The sequence below is a fragment of the Gadus chalcogrammus genome, chromosome 18, assembly GCF_026213295.1.
Source record: "Gadus chalcogrammus isolate NIFS_2021 chromosome 18, NIFS_Gcha_1.0, whole genome shotgun sequence".
NCBI lineage: Eukaryota > Metazoa > Chordata > Actinopteri > Gadiformes > Gadidae > Gadus > Gadus chalcogrammus.
In genome coordinates this window covers 22,133,326-22,154,458 of record NC_079429.1, presented here as the reverse complement: position 1 = coordinate 22,154,458, position 21,133 = coordinate 22,133,326, and the positions used below count along the sequence as shown (strand labels likewise).

General features: G+C 44.3%; 1 protein-coding gene across 2 annotated transcripts in view; it reads left to right on the top strand.

Moving 5' to 3' along the window:
- LOC130371159 (serine protease HTRA1B-like) overlaps positions 1 to 20,850 on the top strand; it is a 31,129-nt gene extending 10,279 nt beyond the window's left edge. Inside the window, exons 2-10 of one of the 2 annotated variants that reach the window (XM_056576828.1) lie at positions 8,795 to 8,894; positions 9,268 to 9,382; positions 9,927 to 10,016; positions 14,528 to 14,722; positions 14,956 to 14,988; positions 15,768 to 15,882; positions 16,030 to 16,087; positions 16,351 to 16,446; positions 19,492 to 20,850. In XM_056576828.1, the coding sequence (XP_056432803.1) occupies positions 8,795 to 8,894; positions 9,268 to 9,382; positions 9,927 to 10,016; positions 14,528 to 14,722; positions 14,956 to 14,988; positions 15,768 to 15,882; positions 16,030 to 16,087; positions 16,351 to 16,446; positions 19,492 to 19,660 (971 nt within the window). In that variant the 3' untranslated portion in view covers positions 19,661 to 20,850. Of the gene's footprint in view, positions 1 to 8,791; positions 8,895 to 9,267; positions 9,383 to 9,926; positions 10,017 to 14,527; positions 14,723 to 14,955; positions 14,989 to 15,767; positions 15,883 to 16,029; positions 16,088 to 16,350; positions 16,447 to 19,491 lie in introns of both variants that reach the window. The other variant, XM_056576827.1, reaches the window with a different exon arrangement.
- The last annotated feature ends 283 nt before the right edge of the window (positions 20,851 to 21,133 follow it).

Sequence of the window (21,133 nt, the reverse complement as noted above, 5' to 3'; positions counted from 1 at the left end):
CGTGTTTAATTACTTTGATTTACCTTTGAGTGTTTCCTATTATAGGCTACTGTGTCAAATGAAAGAAAGAACTGTCATCACAGCCAATGCCTTTGGACATGGCTAAAACCTGCTTTGCGCATGCCTTCCCGCATCAGAGTCGGGTATCTAACGAGTGACGCTCTTATTCCCGCTCGCTCTTCTTGCTTGTACGCAATCTAGAATCTAGGATCAATTGCTCTACCTTGGGTCCCCGAAAGTTAACACAGAATTTCATTCATTGAATTTTGCAGCTGAATTTGGCATGTTGAATTTGGGGAGGTTGAAAATATTTCAGTTGAATCTTTTATTCATTGAAAATAAAGGTGAAAATGATTTGTTGAAAGTTTAAGAAGTGTATTATTCAGAGGTAAAAAATCCAGATACGTTATTTCAATGCATAAATATTCAGTGCTATTCAATGCCTTTTTATTTTCAAAATCCGATGAGACAGATTTACTTCCATATTTTCCCTCCTACTTCCTCAATTACACACACACAAACCCACACACCAACACACACTAGCACCCACGCACACACACAAACAGATTGTCTATTACACTCCCTAACATGACTCATCTGTTTCATCCATCTACTTGAACGCACTCCTAAACACTCGTCCAGATGTTAGTGAACTACTGGGCCTCAAGTCACGGAGCAAACCCAGAGGGCCCAGCTGCTGTCCCAGCTGCTGGGGGCCCGACCCCTCACTGCAGTCCACATTTGGCCCGAGGCCCCGACCATTCCTCAGAGTCATTGTCAATTAAAAGGGAAGCTAGCTTGTGCCATTAGCAGAGGTGGGTAGGAACGCGCTACATTTACTCCGTTACAAATACTTGAGTAACATTTTGGATAAATTGTAATTTTAGGAGTAGTTTTATTGCAACATACTTTTACTTGAGTAAATATTTGAAGAAAGAACGGTACTTTTACGCCGTTCCATTTGGCTACGTGACGGTCGTTACTTTGTTTTTTTTAGATCTTTTCTTTTATTACATGCGAGATCTATTTCTATCACGTGAATATTCCTTAGCCCAAGTGAAGGAGTTCAAGTACCTCGGGGTCTTGTTCGCGAGTGAGGGTACTATGGAGCGTGAGAATGGCCGGAGAATCGGAGCAGCGGGGGCGGTATTGCGTTCGCTTTACCGCACCGTTGTTGCGAAAAGAGAGCTGAGTCGCAAGGCAAAGCTCTCGATCTACCGGTCGATCTTCGTTCCTATCCTCACCTATGGTCATGAGGGTTGGGTGATGACCGAAAGGACGAGATCGCGGGTACAAGCGGCCGAGAGGCAATTGAATAACGCCTGCACACACACACACAGGCACGCACGCACGCACAACGCAGAGTGGTAATCGGGAGAGTTGGGAGAATTCCCTGTGGCCCGTTAACGTTTCGGGAGGCGCCGGGTCAACGTCGCAACCAATTCGGTTTTGTCTAGAGGGGAGTAACTGAGCGCCCCCTCCCGTAGTGGCACAGCCCAGGTCGGCCTTGAACTGCGATTGGTCAGAAAGACGTAACAGCTAATGACAACATTGAACTCTCATGCAGGCTCGAACAGAGTGACACACACACACACACACACACACACACACACACACACACACACACACACACACACACACACACACACACACACACACACACACACACACACACACACACACACACACACACACACACACACACACACATAGTTTTTCACCCACTCCGTATCCAGCTTATTCCATGCTTAAAGCACCAAGGCTACTATGCGGCGAGCAGGGGCTCTCATGTTCTCCCCTGCGGTGTATTCCTTGTCCGCATCCCCTGCCATCCAGTTGTCATACGATTCATGCATGGATGTACTTTGTTAATAATGTTAGTTAACAGTTACACGTGTATTGGTTTTAATTAATATAATTTTGGATAAACCGAATTTATTTTAATTCTATTTAAAGGTTGATGTATTTAATTTTGCAAAGATTTAATTTGTTATTGTTTTAGTTCAAGGGTTATTCATTTTATTTTTAAAGACCTTATTTATTTTATTGAAAAGGATGTTATTTACATTATCTTTATTTGAACATTGCTGTTTTATATTTTGTTGGTGTCTATTTTGTACCGTTTGTGTTGCTCTGTTTATTTAAAAAATAAATCGGAGAAACTCAGTACTTGTACTCTTGAGTACTTGAGTAGTCTTTTCACTGCATACTTTTTTACTCTTATACTTGAGTAATTATTTTTACGAGTAAAAGTAACAGTACTTTTACTTGAGTACATTTTTTAGCTACTCTGCCCACCACTGGCCATTAGCAATATGTTCAGTCAACTTTACAAACTCTCTTTAATACATTGATATATTTCTTAAAGACATGGAGCGATAATGTGTGTATATGTGTATATATTTGTTTATCTATCTTTGCATATATGCATGTGTGTAAATGTATTTTTAAGTTATTGCAACATGCCTATGTATCTACATTTGTATGTGTGTGTATGTTTGTGTATATGTATGCGTGTGAATGTTTGTGTACATGTATGTGTAACCGATGTCTTTCTGCGTTGTGTCTTGTATCTTTGAGTGAGGCGCACACAGGAGTCGAGTACTGGCGGTTTATTCTTTCCAAAAGGAGACAAAACAACACGGGCGTCACACACAATCCGGGATATCACTCTCCACTCAGCTCCGTGCATCAGCGCTCACTCACGCTAGCTTAATATATCCTGTGACTTTCAATGAATACATGCAGGGAATAAATTAAATTATAAAAATGTAAACAAAGCTTAAAATGATCTCAAATAAATTAATTAAATAAAAAAAGACAGTATATTAAATATATACGCTAATAAAGGAAATAAAATATAATAGAGAATTGTCATTTTCCTCACACTCATTTTACATATTTTACCATAAACAAAGACACATAACAGGCATACCTTTCCAAAAGGAAACAAAACAACACGGGCGTCACACACAATCCGGGATATCACTCTCCACTCTACAAAACAAAGGAAGCAAACAATTGACCACACATACCGGATAAAACAACCGCATTTGAAATATCAAGGCGGGAAAAAACGAAGCTACCACCGGCTCAAGCTAGTTAACGAGTTAATCAAAATCCACCCTTCCAACAGTTCAATTAAATTGTCTACGCACCAGAGTTTCTCCCGCGTGCCTAAAAGCACGTCTCAAAGCAGTGTGAACCACCACAGCCGTTCAAGGGCAACAAACAAGGGGTTAACATAAAAATCTAACGGAGAGAGACACAAACGGAACTCACCAGCTCCGTGCATCAGCGCTCACTGACGCTAGACACACAGGCAGTGTTGCCAGATTTGGTTGAGCTAAATCCGCCCAATCACGTTCCAAAACCCGCCCACTTCACAAAAAAACCGCCCAATAACGTTTTTCACAGGAAAACGTTGAATAAACATTAAATGCATGTTGTGGTTCTAGTGTTATATGCGCCAAGAGTTACTTCTAATGGCTGCAATGTTTTATGCTCCGTCCGGTTGAGGAGTAATAATAAACATCCCTGGGGATTTTACCATATCGACTCGTCCTTCTGATTATGCGGTAACGCTACGGTATTAAACAATTAAGCCCAAATGGCAAGTTCTATTTTATTATCACAGACCGTGCATGTCACAGAAAATGTGGAAAAATGCACTTCCTGTATCCCAGTGCCAGGCCCAAGAATTAACAGCAGTAACATCAACCACCTGCCTTTGCGTTAGTCCTAATAGCGTATGTGTGTGCGCGAGAAAGGTGTGTGTGTGAGTGACGTCAGCGAGTGAGTGGACGAGCGAGGAGAGTGAGCGGTAGCGTGTGTGTCTAGTGAAGAAGCGAACGAGTCCGGTAGAATAAAGTATCCATCCTGTCAATGATCGGTGGCCGCTTCATTCCGACCTATAAGCAGACACACTGCCGGTGAGGTGGGCTCTTAATTCAACGTTACAATAGCCTACCTGCAACGAGCTTTGCTGTCATCTGCTGGGGCAGGCGCGATCCACGATTTTAATTCAGGGTCGGTCTCCCATTCCTTTCTATAAAGTTTTTTATATTTCCCCCACTTCGGCATGATGCTTATTTCGCTAACAGAGTTGAGAGAGAGCGGGCTTTTGCCTCAGACTTCTGCGTCGGCGCACAGCGGTTTGTTGATGTGACATCACGACGTGAAGTATATTGAAGTATAGGCCTACTGAGTTTTGTATTTGTACCGTTTTTAAACCATAAAATAACAGTTTGGTGTGCTGTTTTCACATTAGTAAAAAACCGCCAGATATTGGCAAAAGCAGCCCAAAATGTATATACCCGCCCAATGCATTTTTTCCCCGCGAGATGAAATCTAAAGTAGCCCAATTGGGCGGGAACCCGCCCAATCTGGCAACACTGCACACAGGTGCAACGCCAAACCACTCCCCAGGGAAACAAAAGGCATGCCATACGGAACAACGAAATCAACTTACTTAGGAACCAATATTTGGTGGAGTTCACAATAAAAAAGGTATGAACAATGATAAAAAAATAAAACAAAATCAAATTAAATTTAGCTCGGCTACATATGCGTGTGTATGTTTGGTTACATACACAAATACATTTGTATACATTAACGGATACCTTCACATGATCTGTGTGTGTTTGTATGTGTTTACGTGTGTGTGTGTTTACATACGTACCTCAACACTGTATGTGTATATACTTATACGTTTGTGTGTGTATATGGATACGTGTGTGTGTGTGTGTGTGTGTGTGTGTGTGTTTACGTACGGCCCGCCAACATTGTGTTTGTGTATATTGGAGCAGGGCTGTGGGTGTGGGGTTTCCACGTCACCAAGTTGAACAGAATAAATGACACAACACACCAAGCAGTTCCAAGATAGGGTGATTTAATTACTGAGTAACAGCAATCACCAGAGGGGTGTTCCACGAACGGAGGTTTAACAAACACTGAGTTAACGCTGAACTCTAGGTTGATTGATTCTGTGCCGACCAACCCAGAGTTTTCGGTTCCACAGCAGCAGTTATGCATTAGTTCAATGAACTCGGGGTTGGTTAACACAGGGTTGTGCGCGTCCACGCCAAACTTAAAAAGACGTGATGTATGGATCATGGAAACCCTGATCGATATGGCGAAACGGGCCGCTTATTTCAATGAAATGGAACTCCAGGTTCTCCCGGAGAGCTATGATGAGGAGAAGGACATTATCACAAGAAAAGGGAACGCTAAAACCTCTGGAACCCGGAGAACCAAAGCCTGGCAGCGGATCGCTGACCGCGTAAATGCGTTAGTTACACGTCAAAAGCATGATCCTTAATATTTGAGCCATGAATATATAAATATCCCAGTTAAGCATTCTTAAAGATCCTACCACATAACCCCTTTCTTCTAAAACAATATGTACTCCGATTGCTTCCAAGCGGTCAGAGGATCAAGTATAAAAATGAAGTATAAAAAACATACAAACTGGTAAGCTTTTCCCACCATCGTATTGGTATAAATTTAAATAAGCCATTTTTTTAAGCAAATCGTGAAAAGGCCGACAGTCGGCACACTGGATCTGGCCCTCAAATTGTCTTGACCCCGGTGGAGGAGCTGTTAATAAACATAAATTCAGGGCGCCCTGGCATGGAGGCGGTACCTGGAGGTACCTACCACCTCAGAGAGTCATGGGCCATACCCCACACTGGTTGAATGTAGGTTTTTGTGTTTTCTTGTATTTTAGATTTTTTTTGCCTTCGAAGTAACACATGCAAACCGTGTGCTTGCCACAGCGCATACTATTCCAAATGTTTATTTTTTTGGTAACTGGGTAGAAAACCTAAAAGTGACAATTCATCAACTTCACAGATCAAGATGGATCAGTGCTTGTAATGAAGCCGCCAGCTACGATCGAACATTCTCCAGTGGATGCAAGTCTGTTAGGACTATTTTATACTTTATGGTGTAAATACCTCTCGGCATAGTACTCAGACAATATTGCTCTTTGTATGATAGGAGGCCGATACAAATCTTGGATGGGTCATCTGAAACGACTGTGATATGCTCAGCATCTCCAGCATTATAGCCTAGATAAAACTACCATTTGAAAAAAACGCAAATAGTCTGGAGTGAACTGAGGCCAGGTCCTCGATTGGTAGTGTTGGCTATGTAAGGCTATTTAAATATATTAAAGATTTGCGCGAGAATCTATATCTCTCCACTCCAGCAAAAAGTCATCCAATATGCCAAGATGTCGAGCCGTGGTCTTATCAATCGCTCCCGGTGGATTGCACGTATAATTTGCGCTCTGATATCAGCAGTTCTCTCATCAAAAGGGCATGCCATTGTGAACACATGAAATCTGTGGTGAACGCCGGTTGAAATACCCAAAACCGGGTTATGTTTCAAACTTAACCTGCGCAAAACCTGGTCCGACCAGGTTTGATTCAGAGCATATGTTGCTATAGCAACTAACATACCGTGATCCTTTTGGAACGGAAAACCTAGGGTTACAGCAAACCCTGGGTTAACTTACCCGTTTATGTGATAAAACCGGCTTTGTGGAACACCCCACAGGGTGGGGAAAAGCTCCTCCACCTCAGTCAGGGCCTACACCTAACCAACCACATGGTATTTCCACCCGTCTCTCTCTCGTTTGTGGCAATACCGTACTCCCCGACGATCAACCTCTCCAACCACCCCATCTCTGTCGTTGGCTAGCCCTCTTAAAGGAGCATTTCACCGGTGGAGGCATGAATATGTATTGAAATTGGGTCCTATATGTAGTCGAATAATAAAATAAAATTCAAATTTGGTGCCGTCTTGACCGAGAAAAGGCAGAAAGTGACTATTTGGCGCTTGTGGATTGAAGACAACAACTCCCACCATGCACCACGATACACAGCTTCGCTGGCCACTCCCGCTAATCTAGATCTCCGCCTATCGGACACCTCGCTGTTCCATCTACCAAGCTGATACCGCAAGACTTCTTGAAAATCATTTCACAAAACATTTCTAGTGAAGAGTATTAGTTGGTGAAAACGATCCGATTTCGTTTTATGCTGTTCAGGGATATCTCCGTAAAGACGGAGTCATTTTGAAACCGCATCGAGCTGTAGAAACGCTGTAGTAAATATTCAAGGTGCTGGTTCTCCACAGAAAAAAGTGGAGCGCATCAAAAGAAATACTTTTTAATGTACAGTTACTAATTACATTTATCAAGGGGCTTTATTTAAAGCTACAAAAAGAATACAAATAAAATAATAAATAAAATATTCAACACAACTCTGACGTCCCCCAGCTGGTGGGGGGCTAATGCCATCAAGCGTTTCAGACGTCCACACGAATCATAACACAAAACCGTTTAGGTCCGGATAGATTTGAAACCACCTCCGAGAGTGGTTTCAGAAATGTGCGGTTTCGGGCACCGGATACGCCGGCTCCGTCTGGACGTCGGCTGAACGGACAAGACTTATGCGGTTACACCAAAAAATCGGCTTTGTGTGGACGGGGCCTTAGAAGGCGAACACACGTTCACCAAGACGGGGAGACAGCGCCGGGCGACTTACTGCCAATGGATCGTGGATGCCTGGGCTGATATATCTGTCTCAACTGTGGTCCAAGCTTTCACAAAGGCAGGAATAATCAATGAACTGCCAGGCAACAGCAGCGACACTGACTCGGATAATGACATGGCATGTTGGATGCCGTACTCGCCCAACTGTTCAATTCGGACACTGATGAAGAAGAATTCGAGGGATTCGTGGACGGGGAATGAACTGAAAAAGTGAGCTTTAAGTGTTATACGTAACTGAACAATGTTGAGTTATGCACTAACGTTTGAATTAGCGGTATCAGACTTATTTTACGTGTTTACAACTGAACAAGGCTGGGAGATATTGTTAATATGCACATTAACGTTTGAACATCGTTACCATGGGAGTGAACGGAGTTGTCAGAACGCTTAATAAAGTTTGACTTTATCTGACTGTTTTGTTGACATTCCCTTTAGCACAGCTCCATCTAGTCGATGCATAACGCGACCCCAGTCAAACGTTTGACTGCAGTATCTTCTATTCTATGCGCCTTATAATCCGTTGCGCCCTATATATGAAAACAGTTCTAAAATAGGCCATTCATTGAAGGTGCGCCTTATAATCCGGTGCGCCTTATAGTGCGGAAAATACGGTAGTCCTCGTTTGTATTTCTTTCGAAATGGTGAACTTTTGCATGGTACCATCTTCTATGTCAGATCCAGTACCCTCCACCATTGTACTTCAGTTGTATCAACAGCCTCTGTTAGCTTAGCTTCAGACGCTGTGGATGTTAGTTTCTGCTGGTGAAGTCCCACCCACTGGCACTGCTCTAATAGGTCTGTAGCGTCAGTGGGTCCCACCCCCTATGAGGGGTGGGACTAGTGGTTGTAGTCTTACGAGAATCCTCCCCTCTTACATTTCCTATTTACTTCTACGCAAAAATCGTCATATTGCGTCATTCTAAACAGGAAGTGTTGGAGATCGATACGGATCACTCCAGCCTCTCCAGAAAATAAGGGAATGATGCTCGACCATTCAAAAATATGAGTGGGTTTCTAACGATACAAAGATTAAATGGAAATGGGTGAAGTTGCCCTTTAATGTGAGGAAGTCCATGTGCGGCCTGGGGGCGGAGCCGGCAGGTTGCCAGACCCACCACTCCCCTCACTCCTCCCTGGCGTCTGCCACACATATACGTGTGTGTGTGTGTGTTATGTATACGTGTGTGGGTGTGTACATACGACCCCCCCAACAGTGTGTTGTGTGTTCAGCAGTCCAGCAGAATCCAGACAGCCTGCGCTTCAAGTTCAACTTCATCGCCGACGTGGTGGAGAAGATCGCCCCCGCCGTGGTCCACATCGAGCTGTACCGCAAGTGAGCTGCACACACCGACTGAGTAGCAGTAGTGTTAGTTAGTACTGTTGATTTTAGGAGGGTTGTTTTATTATTCAAATGTTATTGAGATGGTCAGTTGTAACTGTAACTGACTAACCAGAACAGACCTTAGAATGCTGTTATAGACCTATCAGAACAGACCTTAGAATGCTGTTATAGACCTATCAGAACAGACTGTAGAATGCTGTAACTGACCAATCAGAATCAAGTATTCAAGAAAACTTTGTAAAATAAAACTCGTAACAGCTGTTCCAACTGTAAATAAAATGACACCAAAACAACAAAATCAATAAATCCACATCGTATCTTCCACCCGTCTACTTAATGATGCCTGCTGTCCCGACTCTGTCAGGATGGTGTTCTCTAAGCGTGAGGTAGCGGTGGCCAGCGGGTCGGGCTTCATTGTGTCAGAAGATGGCTTGATAGTGACCAACGCCCACGTGGTGGCCAACAAGCACAGGGTTAAGGTAGGGAATCAAACCCTCGTCTCCTGCAGCCAAACAAGGAATATACGTTGTATATCCTACCTTCTCAGGCGCTGGAAGGAGGAGCTCAGCTGGGCGTGATCAGGAGAGAGAGAGGGCGGGGCTGTGGAGGTCACGTTGATTACCGGAGGCCAGATAGGGCCAGGGGCTAAGTGATGTCCGCTTCTGTTGCATTTCTCGGATATTCCTTTGTAAAAATTGTCTCATCAAAAAAATATTATTCCTCATGTCGTTGTCTTATTGTTATTGCTCCTGGGATTGTTGAGTGAAACAAGCAAATCAGAAGAAGTAAGAGAAAGGAAATGGTGTCAGAGCTAAGCGGTTATCTTGACCACAAAGTTACAAGTAGCTTCAGAGGTCATTTGTGGTACTCTGACTACAAGGATTGCTTTTCTCTACGGTACATGAAGACATCAGTGTTGCATTGGAATATAAATCAGAGCGAAGCAAAGCGTAGTTCAAAATCTCTTTCTATGGTGTTCTAGTTCTTGTGGGTGCGTTAACAAAACCTTCCTGCCTCCACCAGGTTGAGCTGAAGAGCGGCGCCTCCTACGACGCCACAATCAAAGATGTGGATGAGAAGGCGGACATCGCTCTGATCCAGATCAACACGCCGGTGAGCACACGCTCGTTCATGATTGGTGATTAAGGGCAGCTGCAACAATGTTGACACATGTGACATGAAAAATATCCCGATATATTTCAAAAAGATCATATCGGATGAAAATATAATATTTCTGTAGTGTCACCAAGGTTAAGTGGAAGCAAGGAGGGTCACTTTGAGATCTTGGACACAGAGAGGGAAGACTGGTCCACCATGACTCAGCATTGGGACCTGAACTCAGAACCGAAACGGTGTAAATGTCTTCTTCTTCGTACGTCTCGCTGCCTCCCGGTTCACCCCTCCCTCAGAACGTTATCCCCTTTTGTATTTTCTGTTTCCTTTCCTGTCATCTTTCACCACACATACATCCACTTTTTGTTTTGATACAGATTCCATTGCTTGTCTCTTGCCTCCGTTGGACGCTCCCTAAGGTGACTTGGAGAGTTCCTGTTTTTTTTCGCTGTCACGAATTAGTTTTAGATAATTGTTCAGGGCTCGGAATGATGGTGTCACTTCCAGCCAAGCAGGGATTGCACACCAACACAACAAGACCTTAATTTCTCCATCCTCTGCACTCTGAGGAATTCAAATGAATACCCTTATAATTACCTTACAATGATTTATTTAATGTTTATTACCTGCCAAAAGCAGGGGTGCCATCATCATAACGAGTCCTCAAAAGCTTTATAAAAAGATCTAAAACTAACAGCGATTATCGAGGACCAGCTTACGGAATCCATGTTGACTCAGTGACACATTTAAAGCAGAACCAGGAATCTGAAAGTATCACATCATTCTGAAAAGGAAAACCAAAACAGATTTCAAGATGATGACAGGGATTTTATTGTGTCATTAGTAATGGCAGAATGGAGCCTGAAGGGGATTTTGTGGCACCGACAGAAGGGATGAAGGCCTCTGCATCATCTTCAGCCAAGACTTATGGTGATGAGGAATTATAGTGAACTGCTGCTGTTGGGATTCTAGGGACTCGAATTCTAATCCATTTTTGGTATTAGATTTTCTTTTTTTTCAGTTGGAAGCCGATTGCTCTGCTAAGACAGTGAGAGAGAGAGAAAGAGACAAAGACAGGGAGAGAGACAGAGATAGGGAGACAAAGAGAGGCAGATAGAGAGAGAGACGGAGAGAGACACAAAGAGAGAGAGAGAGAGAGAGAATCCTTGAAGCCTTGTGTAAGCAGTCTCGTGTTATTGTTGTTGCTTTCGCTGTTATTTTGCTGCTTTTCTTTTTTTTCACAGTTCAAAAACACAGCTTCCCCTCCACCGATTTCCCCTCTGTCTCACCTCCTGTACTGCTCTATCTTCTCCAATTGTCTTATTGTTTGGGAGTAGTTAGTTCTTCTTTCAGGAAAAACAAACAGTACCCATGTTCAGTAACCATGCATCAGGTGCCTTTGGTTTCCGTTTCTATGCTGAGGGCGGATCAGATTTGATTGCAGAAGGACGGTAGTTTAGAACTGTCTTCCATTTCACTGGTGTGGTGCCACATGGTGCAGCCAGGTCGGGGCAGAGCAGATACATCTCTCTGTTGAGGAGAAGGTAAAGAATACAGAGGGCTGCATCTGGGCTGTGTCTGGGCGTTGCTCCGGTAGAAAGGTGTTGGAATTGGTTTCCTTCTGGGTTATATACAGTATATGATGAAGATTTAAATATTATAGTCAAATTCAATTGAATAAATTAATAGTACAAAAAAAAATTATGTGACATACAAATAAGATGGCGTAACATAAAATCCTACTCTAATGATATTACTTGCGCAGTCTCACTCCCAAACACACATGGAAAGGATCAACCCTCTCTCTCTCTCTCTCTCTCTCTCTCTCTCTCTCTCTCTCTCTCTCTCTCTCTCTCTCTCTCTCTCTCTCTCTCTCACTCTTTTTTCGCAACAGAAAATGAGAGAAAACATCTGTATGTCATCACACACACACACACACACACAGTGGCCGTCTGAAGCCCTCAGAACAGAGATGCTGCTCCATGTCGTCTTCTGTTTCTGGGCTATGAGTGAAGAAGGTCAGTGGGACAGCAGGAAGTCTGCTAGTTACCAAGGTCCACTAAGGTTTAGCATCAGGGAAATAAAGGGATACAGGGTTTCTGGCTGTAGCAGGTACTGGTCTCCTGCTCTGGGTCAGATGGAAATCAGTTCATGCAGCAAAACTAGCAACGGCTCTACTGCCAAGAAAGCTTTTGTTTTGTGACGAGTTCTAATGTCAACACTAACCGCAACATGCACACACACACACACACACACACACACACACACACACACACACACACACACACACACACACACACACACACACACACACAGGGAGAGAGCGAGATGCGCACGCATGCTTTTTGGTTTGTATTTTGAGGTTCTCTATCTGGTACCCACGTGTGTGTGTGTGTGTGTGTGTGTGTGTGTGTGTGTGTGTTTGCGTGTGCGTGCGTGCGTTTGTGTGTGTGTGTGCGTTCTTGCGCGTGTGTGCGGATGCATGCACACACACACATATTCTGGCACCATTGTTTCCAGTTTAATTATTTGACCACTCACCTTGAACCGACAACTTGATGGTTCAACACCTGTTGATTGTACATGTACATAGCAGAAGTACATAGACGTTACATTTACTAATTGCAAACAATAAGACAGAAATCTGATACATACAGAAAATATACAGACAGATTAAACTGTGTGGGCCAAGGTTATTTATGAGAAATAATATTTGCCTAGACAAGTCGAATCAATAAGCCAATAATACTGATTATGATGTGTCATGTGTGTGTGTGTTGTGTGTTCTGTGTCTGTCTGTCTGTCTGTCTGTCTGTCTGTCTGTCTGTCTGTCTGTCTGTCTGTCTGTCTGTCTGTCTGTCTGTCTGTCTGTCTGTCACACTCTGAGGGTTTCCTACGCTCTCTTTGGAGAGAAGGCTAACAGCGTGTCACAAGCTGAGGGAACAGCTTCCTGCTCGTCTGCAGCACTTCAGACCAGTGACGGACTGGACGGTCTGGCATTCGGGCAGATGCCAGAGGGGCTGCGGCCTCTCGTGGGCCGTTTGGGCCGGCCAATCACGGGGCGGCATGCTTGTCGGGTTTGCGCGGCCGCTTCGCGCAACACGGCCCCACATTATCTCTTGGCCCACTATCAAGCATCTATAGTGTTAAAAGCTTCAAATTAGCCATTTGTCTCTAAATCCCGAATCAGTATTTATACCAGATATGAGTGTCTATATACTACAGTCATGGTTGCCCTTAATACTTACATCGGTCTACATTATTTTGTAGCCTTATTCAATCAGATGTTTAAAAAGTGCTTCTGGGAATTTCAAAACCGAATCAGACCGCGTCTGTGTATAGGGGGGGTTGTAGGAAGTTGAAAGTTGGTAGATACCAGAGTCTGCTGAGGTTACTATGAGTATGAACTATGAATCGAGGAATTAAGCGACAGAAGGGAGGAGCGGAGAAAAAGAGAGCGAAATCCAGGAAATTACTGTTGGCTGACAGTGAAAAATGCGCGAAACTGACCGATTTGTTTTTTAAGCCGCCAAGTGCAGCTTCAGCTAGTAGCACCAGCGCTAGCAGTAATGTTGAAGACACTGAGCAAACAGACCAGGGGCCGGGAGTAAAACAGGAGGACAGTGAGCACAGTCAGTCTTTATGCATATTAAAGTTCATCACCAATGGGGCTACAAAAGTGCGGGTTATTTCCGTGCATGTGAAGTTATATCTGCGTGTTGCGGGCACGCGCGTGCGTGCGTGTCCCCGTGTGGGCCGCTGGTGGGTGAAAATGCCAGGGCCGTTTTTTAATCCCAGTCCGTCACTGCTTCAGACGTCCAATGAGAACTCATTTAGGAGTCATGTTCGGAGAATGTACCGACACTGGAATTCAGATCAGGATCCATGTCCTGTGAGGCAGCTGACTGAGTAGGAAGTTCCTTTATGATTTAAAAGGATAAGGATTAGATGCATCTTTGCATTTGTGTCTATTGCCAAGCTTCTCAAGATATATTTTACAGGCATCTAATTGTATGCCTTGTGTGTGTGTGTGTTTGTGTCTCCCTGTGTGTGTGTGTGTGTCTATGTGTGTCTCCCTGTGTGTATGTGTGTGTGTGTGTGTGTGTGTGTGTGTGTGTGTGTGTGTGTGTGTGTGTGTGTGTGTGTGTGTGTGTGTGCCTGTCTTCCTGTTTGTGTGTAAGTGTGTCTCCCTGTGTGTATGTCTGTGCGTGTCTCCCTTTGTGTGTATGTGTCCCTGTGTATGTGTGTGTGTGACCCTGTTTTTGTCTCCCTGTGTGTGTGTGTGTGTGTGTGTGTGTGTGTGTGTGTGTGTGTGTGTGTGTGTGTGTGTGTGTGTGTTTGTGTGTGTGTGTGTGTCCCTGTGTATGTGTGTGTGTGACCCTGTGTTTGTCTCCCTGTGTGTGTGTGTGTGTGTGTGTGTGTGTGTGTGTGTGTGTGTGTGTGTGTGTGTGTGTGTGTCCCTGTGTTTGTCTCCCTGTGTGTGTGTGTCCCTGTGTGTGTTCCCGCTCCAGATCCAGCTTCCTGTGCTGCTGCTGGGCCGCTCTGCGGATCTGCGTCCCGGGGAGTTTGTGGTGGCCATCGGCAGTCCCTTCTCCCTGCAGAACACCGTCACCACCGGCATCGTCAGCACTACCCAGCGGGGGGGCAAGGAGCTGGGCCTGCGCGACTCAGACATGGACTACATCCAGACGGACGCCATCATCAACGTGAGGGCCGGGTACACACTGGCAATGCAGCTCACCACAACTCCCCCAACCGTCCTCTCTGACTGTCCGTCGTCTGACCAGTCGCTAGGGGGTCGTTCGGGGGTCACTAGGGGTCGCCAGAGGGTCGCTAAGAGTCCCTTTTAGGCCGACAAGGATGTGCTTTCCTGCGTAACATTTAAACGCTCGCTGACCGTATGAACTCTGACCCCTGCTGTTGTTTTCTCTCCTCACAGTACGGAAATTCTGGAGGCCCGCTGGTGAATCTGGTGAGAGCAACATGAACCTGTTGTTTTAAAGGGTTTGTAGGATCAGGAATGAAAATACTCATCCCGACCTAATCAGTAATGACATGCATTGAGAAGATATTCTAGAATTGTTCGATGTGAGAACTAAAGTCCTCAAATGACAAAGCACAAGAGAGGCATTTTCAAACCAAAACAGACATTTCCTGAGTAACAGTTCGACCAATGTTAACATTGGTTTCATGAAGTAACTTTCATGTCCTTTGGGGTGAAATCTTTTTTGGCGAAGCCAACATCATGGACGATGTTGTTGCTCTCCTTGCAGCTCTAAATCACAACACTCTGCGTTGCCATGGTTGCAGTTATGCCAGTAAAAGGGAGAACTTGTGTTAAACCCTCTGCATGGCGGTCCCCATTACACAACTACAGCCACCGGCATTAGGTCAGAATAGAGAGGCAGAGAATGCCCTTTGCCGAGGACAGCCCCAGCACATCGGGTTGTAATTAAGCCTGGGCTATTTCTTCAGCCTATCAGTACGGTATTCAGTGAAGCTGCATTAGAACCAGTTGGATACCAGGGAGATTACTCATGTGTTTTTTTCTCATATTTGTGTGTGTGTGTGTGTGTGTGTGTGTGTGTGTGTGTGTGTGTGTGTGTGTGTGTGTGTGTGTGTGAGTGTGTGTGTGTGCATGTGTGTGTGAGTGAGTATGTGTGTGTGTGTGTGTGTATGTGTATGTGTGTGTGGGGCTGCATGTTCATTAATGTGTGTGGGTGTGTGTGCGCGTGTGTGTGTGCCCTGCAGGATGGTGAGGTGATAGGCATCAACACTCTGAAGGTAACTGCAGGAATCTCCTTTGCCATCCCCTCCGACAAGATAAGACAGTTCTTGGCAGAGTCCCATGACAGACAGGCCAAAGGTACTCCATGTTTTCATGTCGATGGGCTGGGTCTTGTCCTGACTGGTCTCATTTAGACTTGTGAACTTATTATTGCGCTTCATCTTCAATCATGCTTAATTATTTTTGGACCACATTTGACAAACATTTATTTTTTTTCTGTTCCAGGCCAAACGTCCCAACGAAAGAAGTACATTGGAGTCCGTATGATAACACTCACGCCCATGTGAGTTTGGTCACGCCTGTGATGATGCAACTGAAACCACACATCCAACTTCACCCAACTATGTTATTCTTCCCCGTGTTGGTATTTGTTTAAATCCACGTAATTCGTCATAAATCTGCATGCTGGTCAACAAATCAAAGCGTACATCATCTTTACAAATGTCATTTGACAATTCCATTTGACACAGTGTACTTAGGAGTCAGATATTGCAGTTAATCCAGTGCAGGTCTGTCTGTCTGACTGACTGTCTGTCCCTCCTGCAGGCTGGCTAAGGAGCTGAAGGACAGGCAGTCAGACTTTCCCGACGTCACATCCGGTGCGTACGTCATTGAGGTCATAAGCCGCACCCCTGCTGAGACGTGAGTGGCTAACTACCCGCTGGGCTTCTGTGATTGGTTGTTTATTTCTTGGTAATTTTTTTAACAGCAAGGGCAATAAGGTACCATGGAAATCCAGAGTACTCGCACAAGCACAATTTGAATTTGCTCAGCGAGACATTCTGAAAATGAGTAATATACTCATTCCCCAATTCCCCTGTATCCAAACATTAACCAATCACATCGGTGTATCTGATGAAGGCGGGCCAGAGGCAAGCTAAACAGATGAATACAGCGCTGCTACGGAATCAGTCCGGAATCAGTCAGTAAACAATGCAAGATGGATACGGATGAACAGAAGTTGTTTGAAACGGCTTTGGCCCTACAATGAAAGAGTAAGACATGGCTTTTCCTCTAAAAGAGGAACAGAGGACAGCGCTCAAAGCTTTCCTTTGCGAGAAGGACATTTGTTGCTGTTTTACCGACCGGCTACGGCAAGAGTCTAATCTATCGGTTAGCTCTGCTGGTAGCTTAGAGCAGTGATTTTCAACCAGTGTGCCGCGGCACACTAGTGTGATCGTCAGAGTGTGAGAGATCGTCAGGTGTGCCGTGGGAAATTTTCAAATATCACCTAATTAACCATTGTCGGCTGTCTGTGCTGTAATAAAGTGTTGCAGATAATGTACCGTAATTTTCGGACTATAAGCTGCGCCTTTTTTTCCCATTTTTCGATTCTGCGGCTTATATAATGGCGCGGCTAATCTATGGATTTTTACAGCTAAAGGCTACTCGGAAAATTAGTATTTGAAGCTTAAATCAGTATTCGGAGCTTCGTTGTTTTTTTTCCACGTACGTGACGTTACAAGAGCGAAGGAGGCAAACTATAAGCGTCAGCGACACCAAGCAGAGAAGCGAGAGAGGTTGAGGAAGAATAGATATCTTGTTTCCCTTTACTTTATAACACAACATTAGCGGGATCTCGGGAGGAAAAGTAATACTTGACGAAATGCTAACCTTAGTTGTTTGTTTACGTTTGCTGTACAGCGCCGCGCCAATCAACTGTGACTGGCTTGCTGCAGAGCGTGAGCGTCTTGGGAATACCCGGTCAATATAATGGATATAATATGGACACATAAGACAATCAATATTCAGTATTTGTTATGGATTTATTGTACAAATTCCCTGAAAAGATGCACGTTCCAGGATGAATTGAAAAGCTCCCGTAAGGGCTGAGATGGCAGAGGACAGGTGATTCGCTTTCACAGGGAAAAACTAAGGAACTTCAACCTACTTAGGCCTACTAATTACCGTTAAAAAGCTATTAAATATGCAGATACTGTCAAAATCGGTTCTAGGGAGTATATAGGGATTATTTATGTTGTTTTTGATGGTGTTTTTTTCTGGAACGAGCATTCGAATATTCGCTCGGAAAAACCGACGAGTATTCGAAGCCTGAAAAATGGCATTCGGGCCAGCCCTATTGGTAGCAATAGAGAGAGACTGAGAGCTGTTGAGGAAGAGCTTCGTGTGTGTCTTTCTACCATTCCTGCCAGGATATCCATTTTGTGTTAATCGAAACAGGCCCAGGTTTCACACTAAGTGAGTATAAATACATTTAGAAACTATATTATTAACTATATGTGTTGGAGCTATGCAGTTCTTAGATTTAATTGTAAAACATTTATTTAGTTTGTTTGCTTAATATAAAATAACATGACTTTTATGTTTATTTTCTCGTTTGTATTATAAATTAGTTAATTTGAGTTTGTTTATGCTTTTGTTTTGAAGTTATTACTAGCCTATATATGGTGGTGGCGGGCATAGGTGGCGGGCATAGGTAAGACAGGCACTGGGAAGGGTCATGTTTTTTTTTACCAGCTGTACGAGAGAGACAAAGGAGTGAGGCTGCTGGTTCACACTGTTGCACATTTGTTTTGTTTGCTTGGAAGATCGGAAAATAAACCTGCAGAAATCTAAATTCATGACTGGACAGTTGACTCTTTCCCCTGCACTGCGTAAGATTCGTCCCCCCTGGTGCCTCAGTGGCTATTTTGATTACGTTGCTTTGTTTGATTTCTTAATTTTCAAGTTATTGTTTTATTGAGGACAAATCGCCACTACAATATCATTATATGTACTGTGTTAGAGTGTCATTTTGAGTCATTTTGGTTGGTGGTGTGCCCTAGGATTTTGTAAATGTAAAAAGTGTGCCGCGGCTCAAAAAAGGTTGAAAATCACTGGCTTAGAGTATGTGGCTCTGGATGCCTTGTATTCTTCTGATTGGTTGAAGTGTTATCCGATATTTTCTAATGCATTCTTGGTGCCGCCCCACGAGTTGGGCCATGTTCCTTACTCGTTACCAGACCCTACTGCTTTCTAGATGTGGGTCTGGATTTCCGGGCTAGCAATAAGGTAAAACAATGACAATTTAGTTTTCAACTAACTTTCAGTTGTTCTACCTCAAACTTCTAGGAACATCTCCATTATAAGGTTGTAAATTTGGGGTGTGCAGTAACAAAAAACGGTTCATAGATATTTGAAATCCACAAGCTCATAGTCTTGATTGTCCTCCACAATGTCCTGTTAATGACCTTCTTTAACATGCACAACCGCTTCTCTGCCGCCACATTAGAACTCTGTGGCGCTATGAAACAGCCTCTAAGTTAGAATGCATTATGTCGCTGGAAACTTTGTGACCACAAATGAATTTTTTTTCATGCTGACGCTAGGAAATGGGCAGAAAAGTGTTCTCAGGTTCAACTCTGACCACCAGAGATTTTTATGTAGAAACGCGGTCTGCCTTTGGTCGTATCTCAATTGTTTGGGGTAACGGAAAGTTCCTTTCCGATTTTTTTATTAAAAACATTCCTCAAAAACTGGTCTTCACCCCAGACCGAATCCTGGCAGTGAATCTCGTTGAACAAGCTATCCTTGCAGCACTACATGCTCAGCCCCCTATGATATCCCTATCAACTGCTGTTTTATTGTTGTGTAATTGTGTTTATACAGATTTTTTTATCTCACTCTGCTATCTTACTCTGTAAGTAACTGAAATAACAAGCTTCTGATGTCATATGTCTCCTCCAGCGCGGGCCTCCAGGAGAGCGACGTCATCATCAGCATCAACGACGGACGCATCACCTCAGCCAACGACGTCAGCGCAGCCATCCGGAGAGACGGTAAGCTGAGGACCGTGGTGCGGCGCGGGAACGAGGACGTCATCCTCAACATTGTTCCTGAGGAGATCGACCCTTGACCTCCGACCTCGGACCTGGGATGGCAGTCCTCTGCTTAAATGAACAAGTCCATATTGTTCAGAGCTGGCTCTCAGTGTTCCTCACAGGAACCTCTTTCTTCAAGGCTCAAACATCATCAAAACGCCATCAAAACACTTTGTTTATAATTCAGGATGATAGGCATAATAACACATGCTAACAGACCCTCCTCACTTGGGGCCGGTCTCCTCACACTTATGACAGGTCTGCTCCTTTGATGCACCAGGTGTCCAGGGTCGTGGAGTAGACCTCTTCTCTATGTAGTATCCTGCCTCAGCCCTGGTATGTGGTACATCCATCTGAGACGTTTAATGGGTATTGTTTTTCTATTGGCCACATGAGGAGACCCTTGATTACAAAGGACAAGGACCAGATGCTGTGTTGTCGGCTGTGTGTGAAGGTTTGTGTTTTTAAATGGATATACCATCAGGAGGATGGATGGACCATCTCCTGTGCCACCGATGTCCCGTACTTTGAGGGGGAACAAAAAACAACGCTCGACCACCAGATGTATTTTGGTTCCTTGATCCAATGCTTTTTTTTGGTCTCTTTTTTAAACCCTATATTACCAGTTGCGCTGGATTCCTTCATGTCTATTGTAATGAAGTGTTGTTTGCAATAAGTAGTTTAGTTTACTTTAGTTTTGCCGACAATTTTCTGAAATGGAATAAACATATTTTTAAAAAGTGTTGTAATATGTTTCATTGATCATGCAAAGCAAGTGATTGCCTTGGTTTGTCTGACAAGCAGCCAAAACAATTCTGGGGATGTGATCCTAGGTGTTCTGGGGATGTGATCCTAGGTTCTCTATCGTATCGAGACCATCTCTCCACTCCGTTACATATTCCATATGTACGGGGTATAACCCCCATGACTGCTAAGGGCCGTGGATAGGCTTTAAGACACACAGGCACGCCTGGTCACGCCCACACCACTATAAAACACCGGTGTAGACGTGCAATCATTGATTGTTTGATCTCCACTGTGAAAGGTACCGTGTGGGGTTGTGTGTTAGATTAACGTGTGTGGGTTACAGCATTGGTATCCGCTTGCCTGTGTAAGTTTTGGAGTCTGTCTGCGGACAGCCTCCTTGGATCACGTAGCCTAACCCGGAAAAGAAAGATCATTTTTGGCTTGGTAGTGACACCGACGTATTGTACGTGCAACCCACGACTTACGCGTTGGCTTCAGGTCCCTCGCCTGGCAGTGACTTCGGTCCGCTAGAGGCAAGGCGACAACGTTTCTGTGGAAACACAGAAGTCCTACCAACGCCGGTGTCCCACTCCTTATCGGTGCGTTGCTGCGGTCCAGGGGGCTGCTGTCTACCTCCGTAGGAGCTCTCGCCTAAGCAGCCGGCGAGTGTGATTGTCCGACACCTTTTTCATAGCCATATCGTGTTTAATCCGCTCCCTGGCTGAAAGCAAAGCTGTGAGAGTCTTGACAGTGTATTGTCC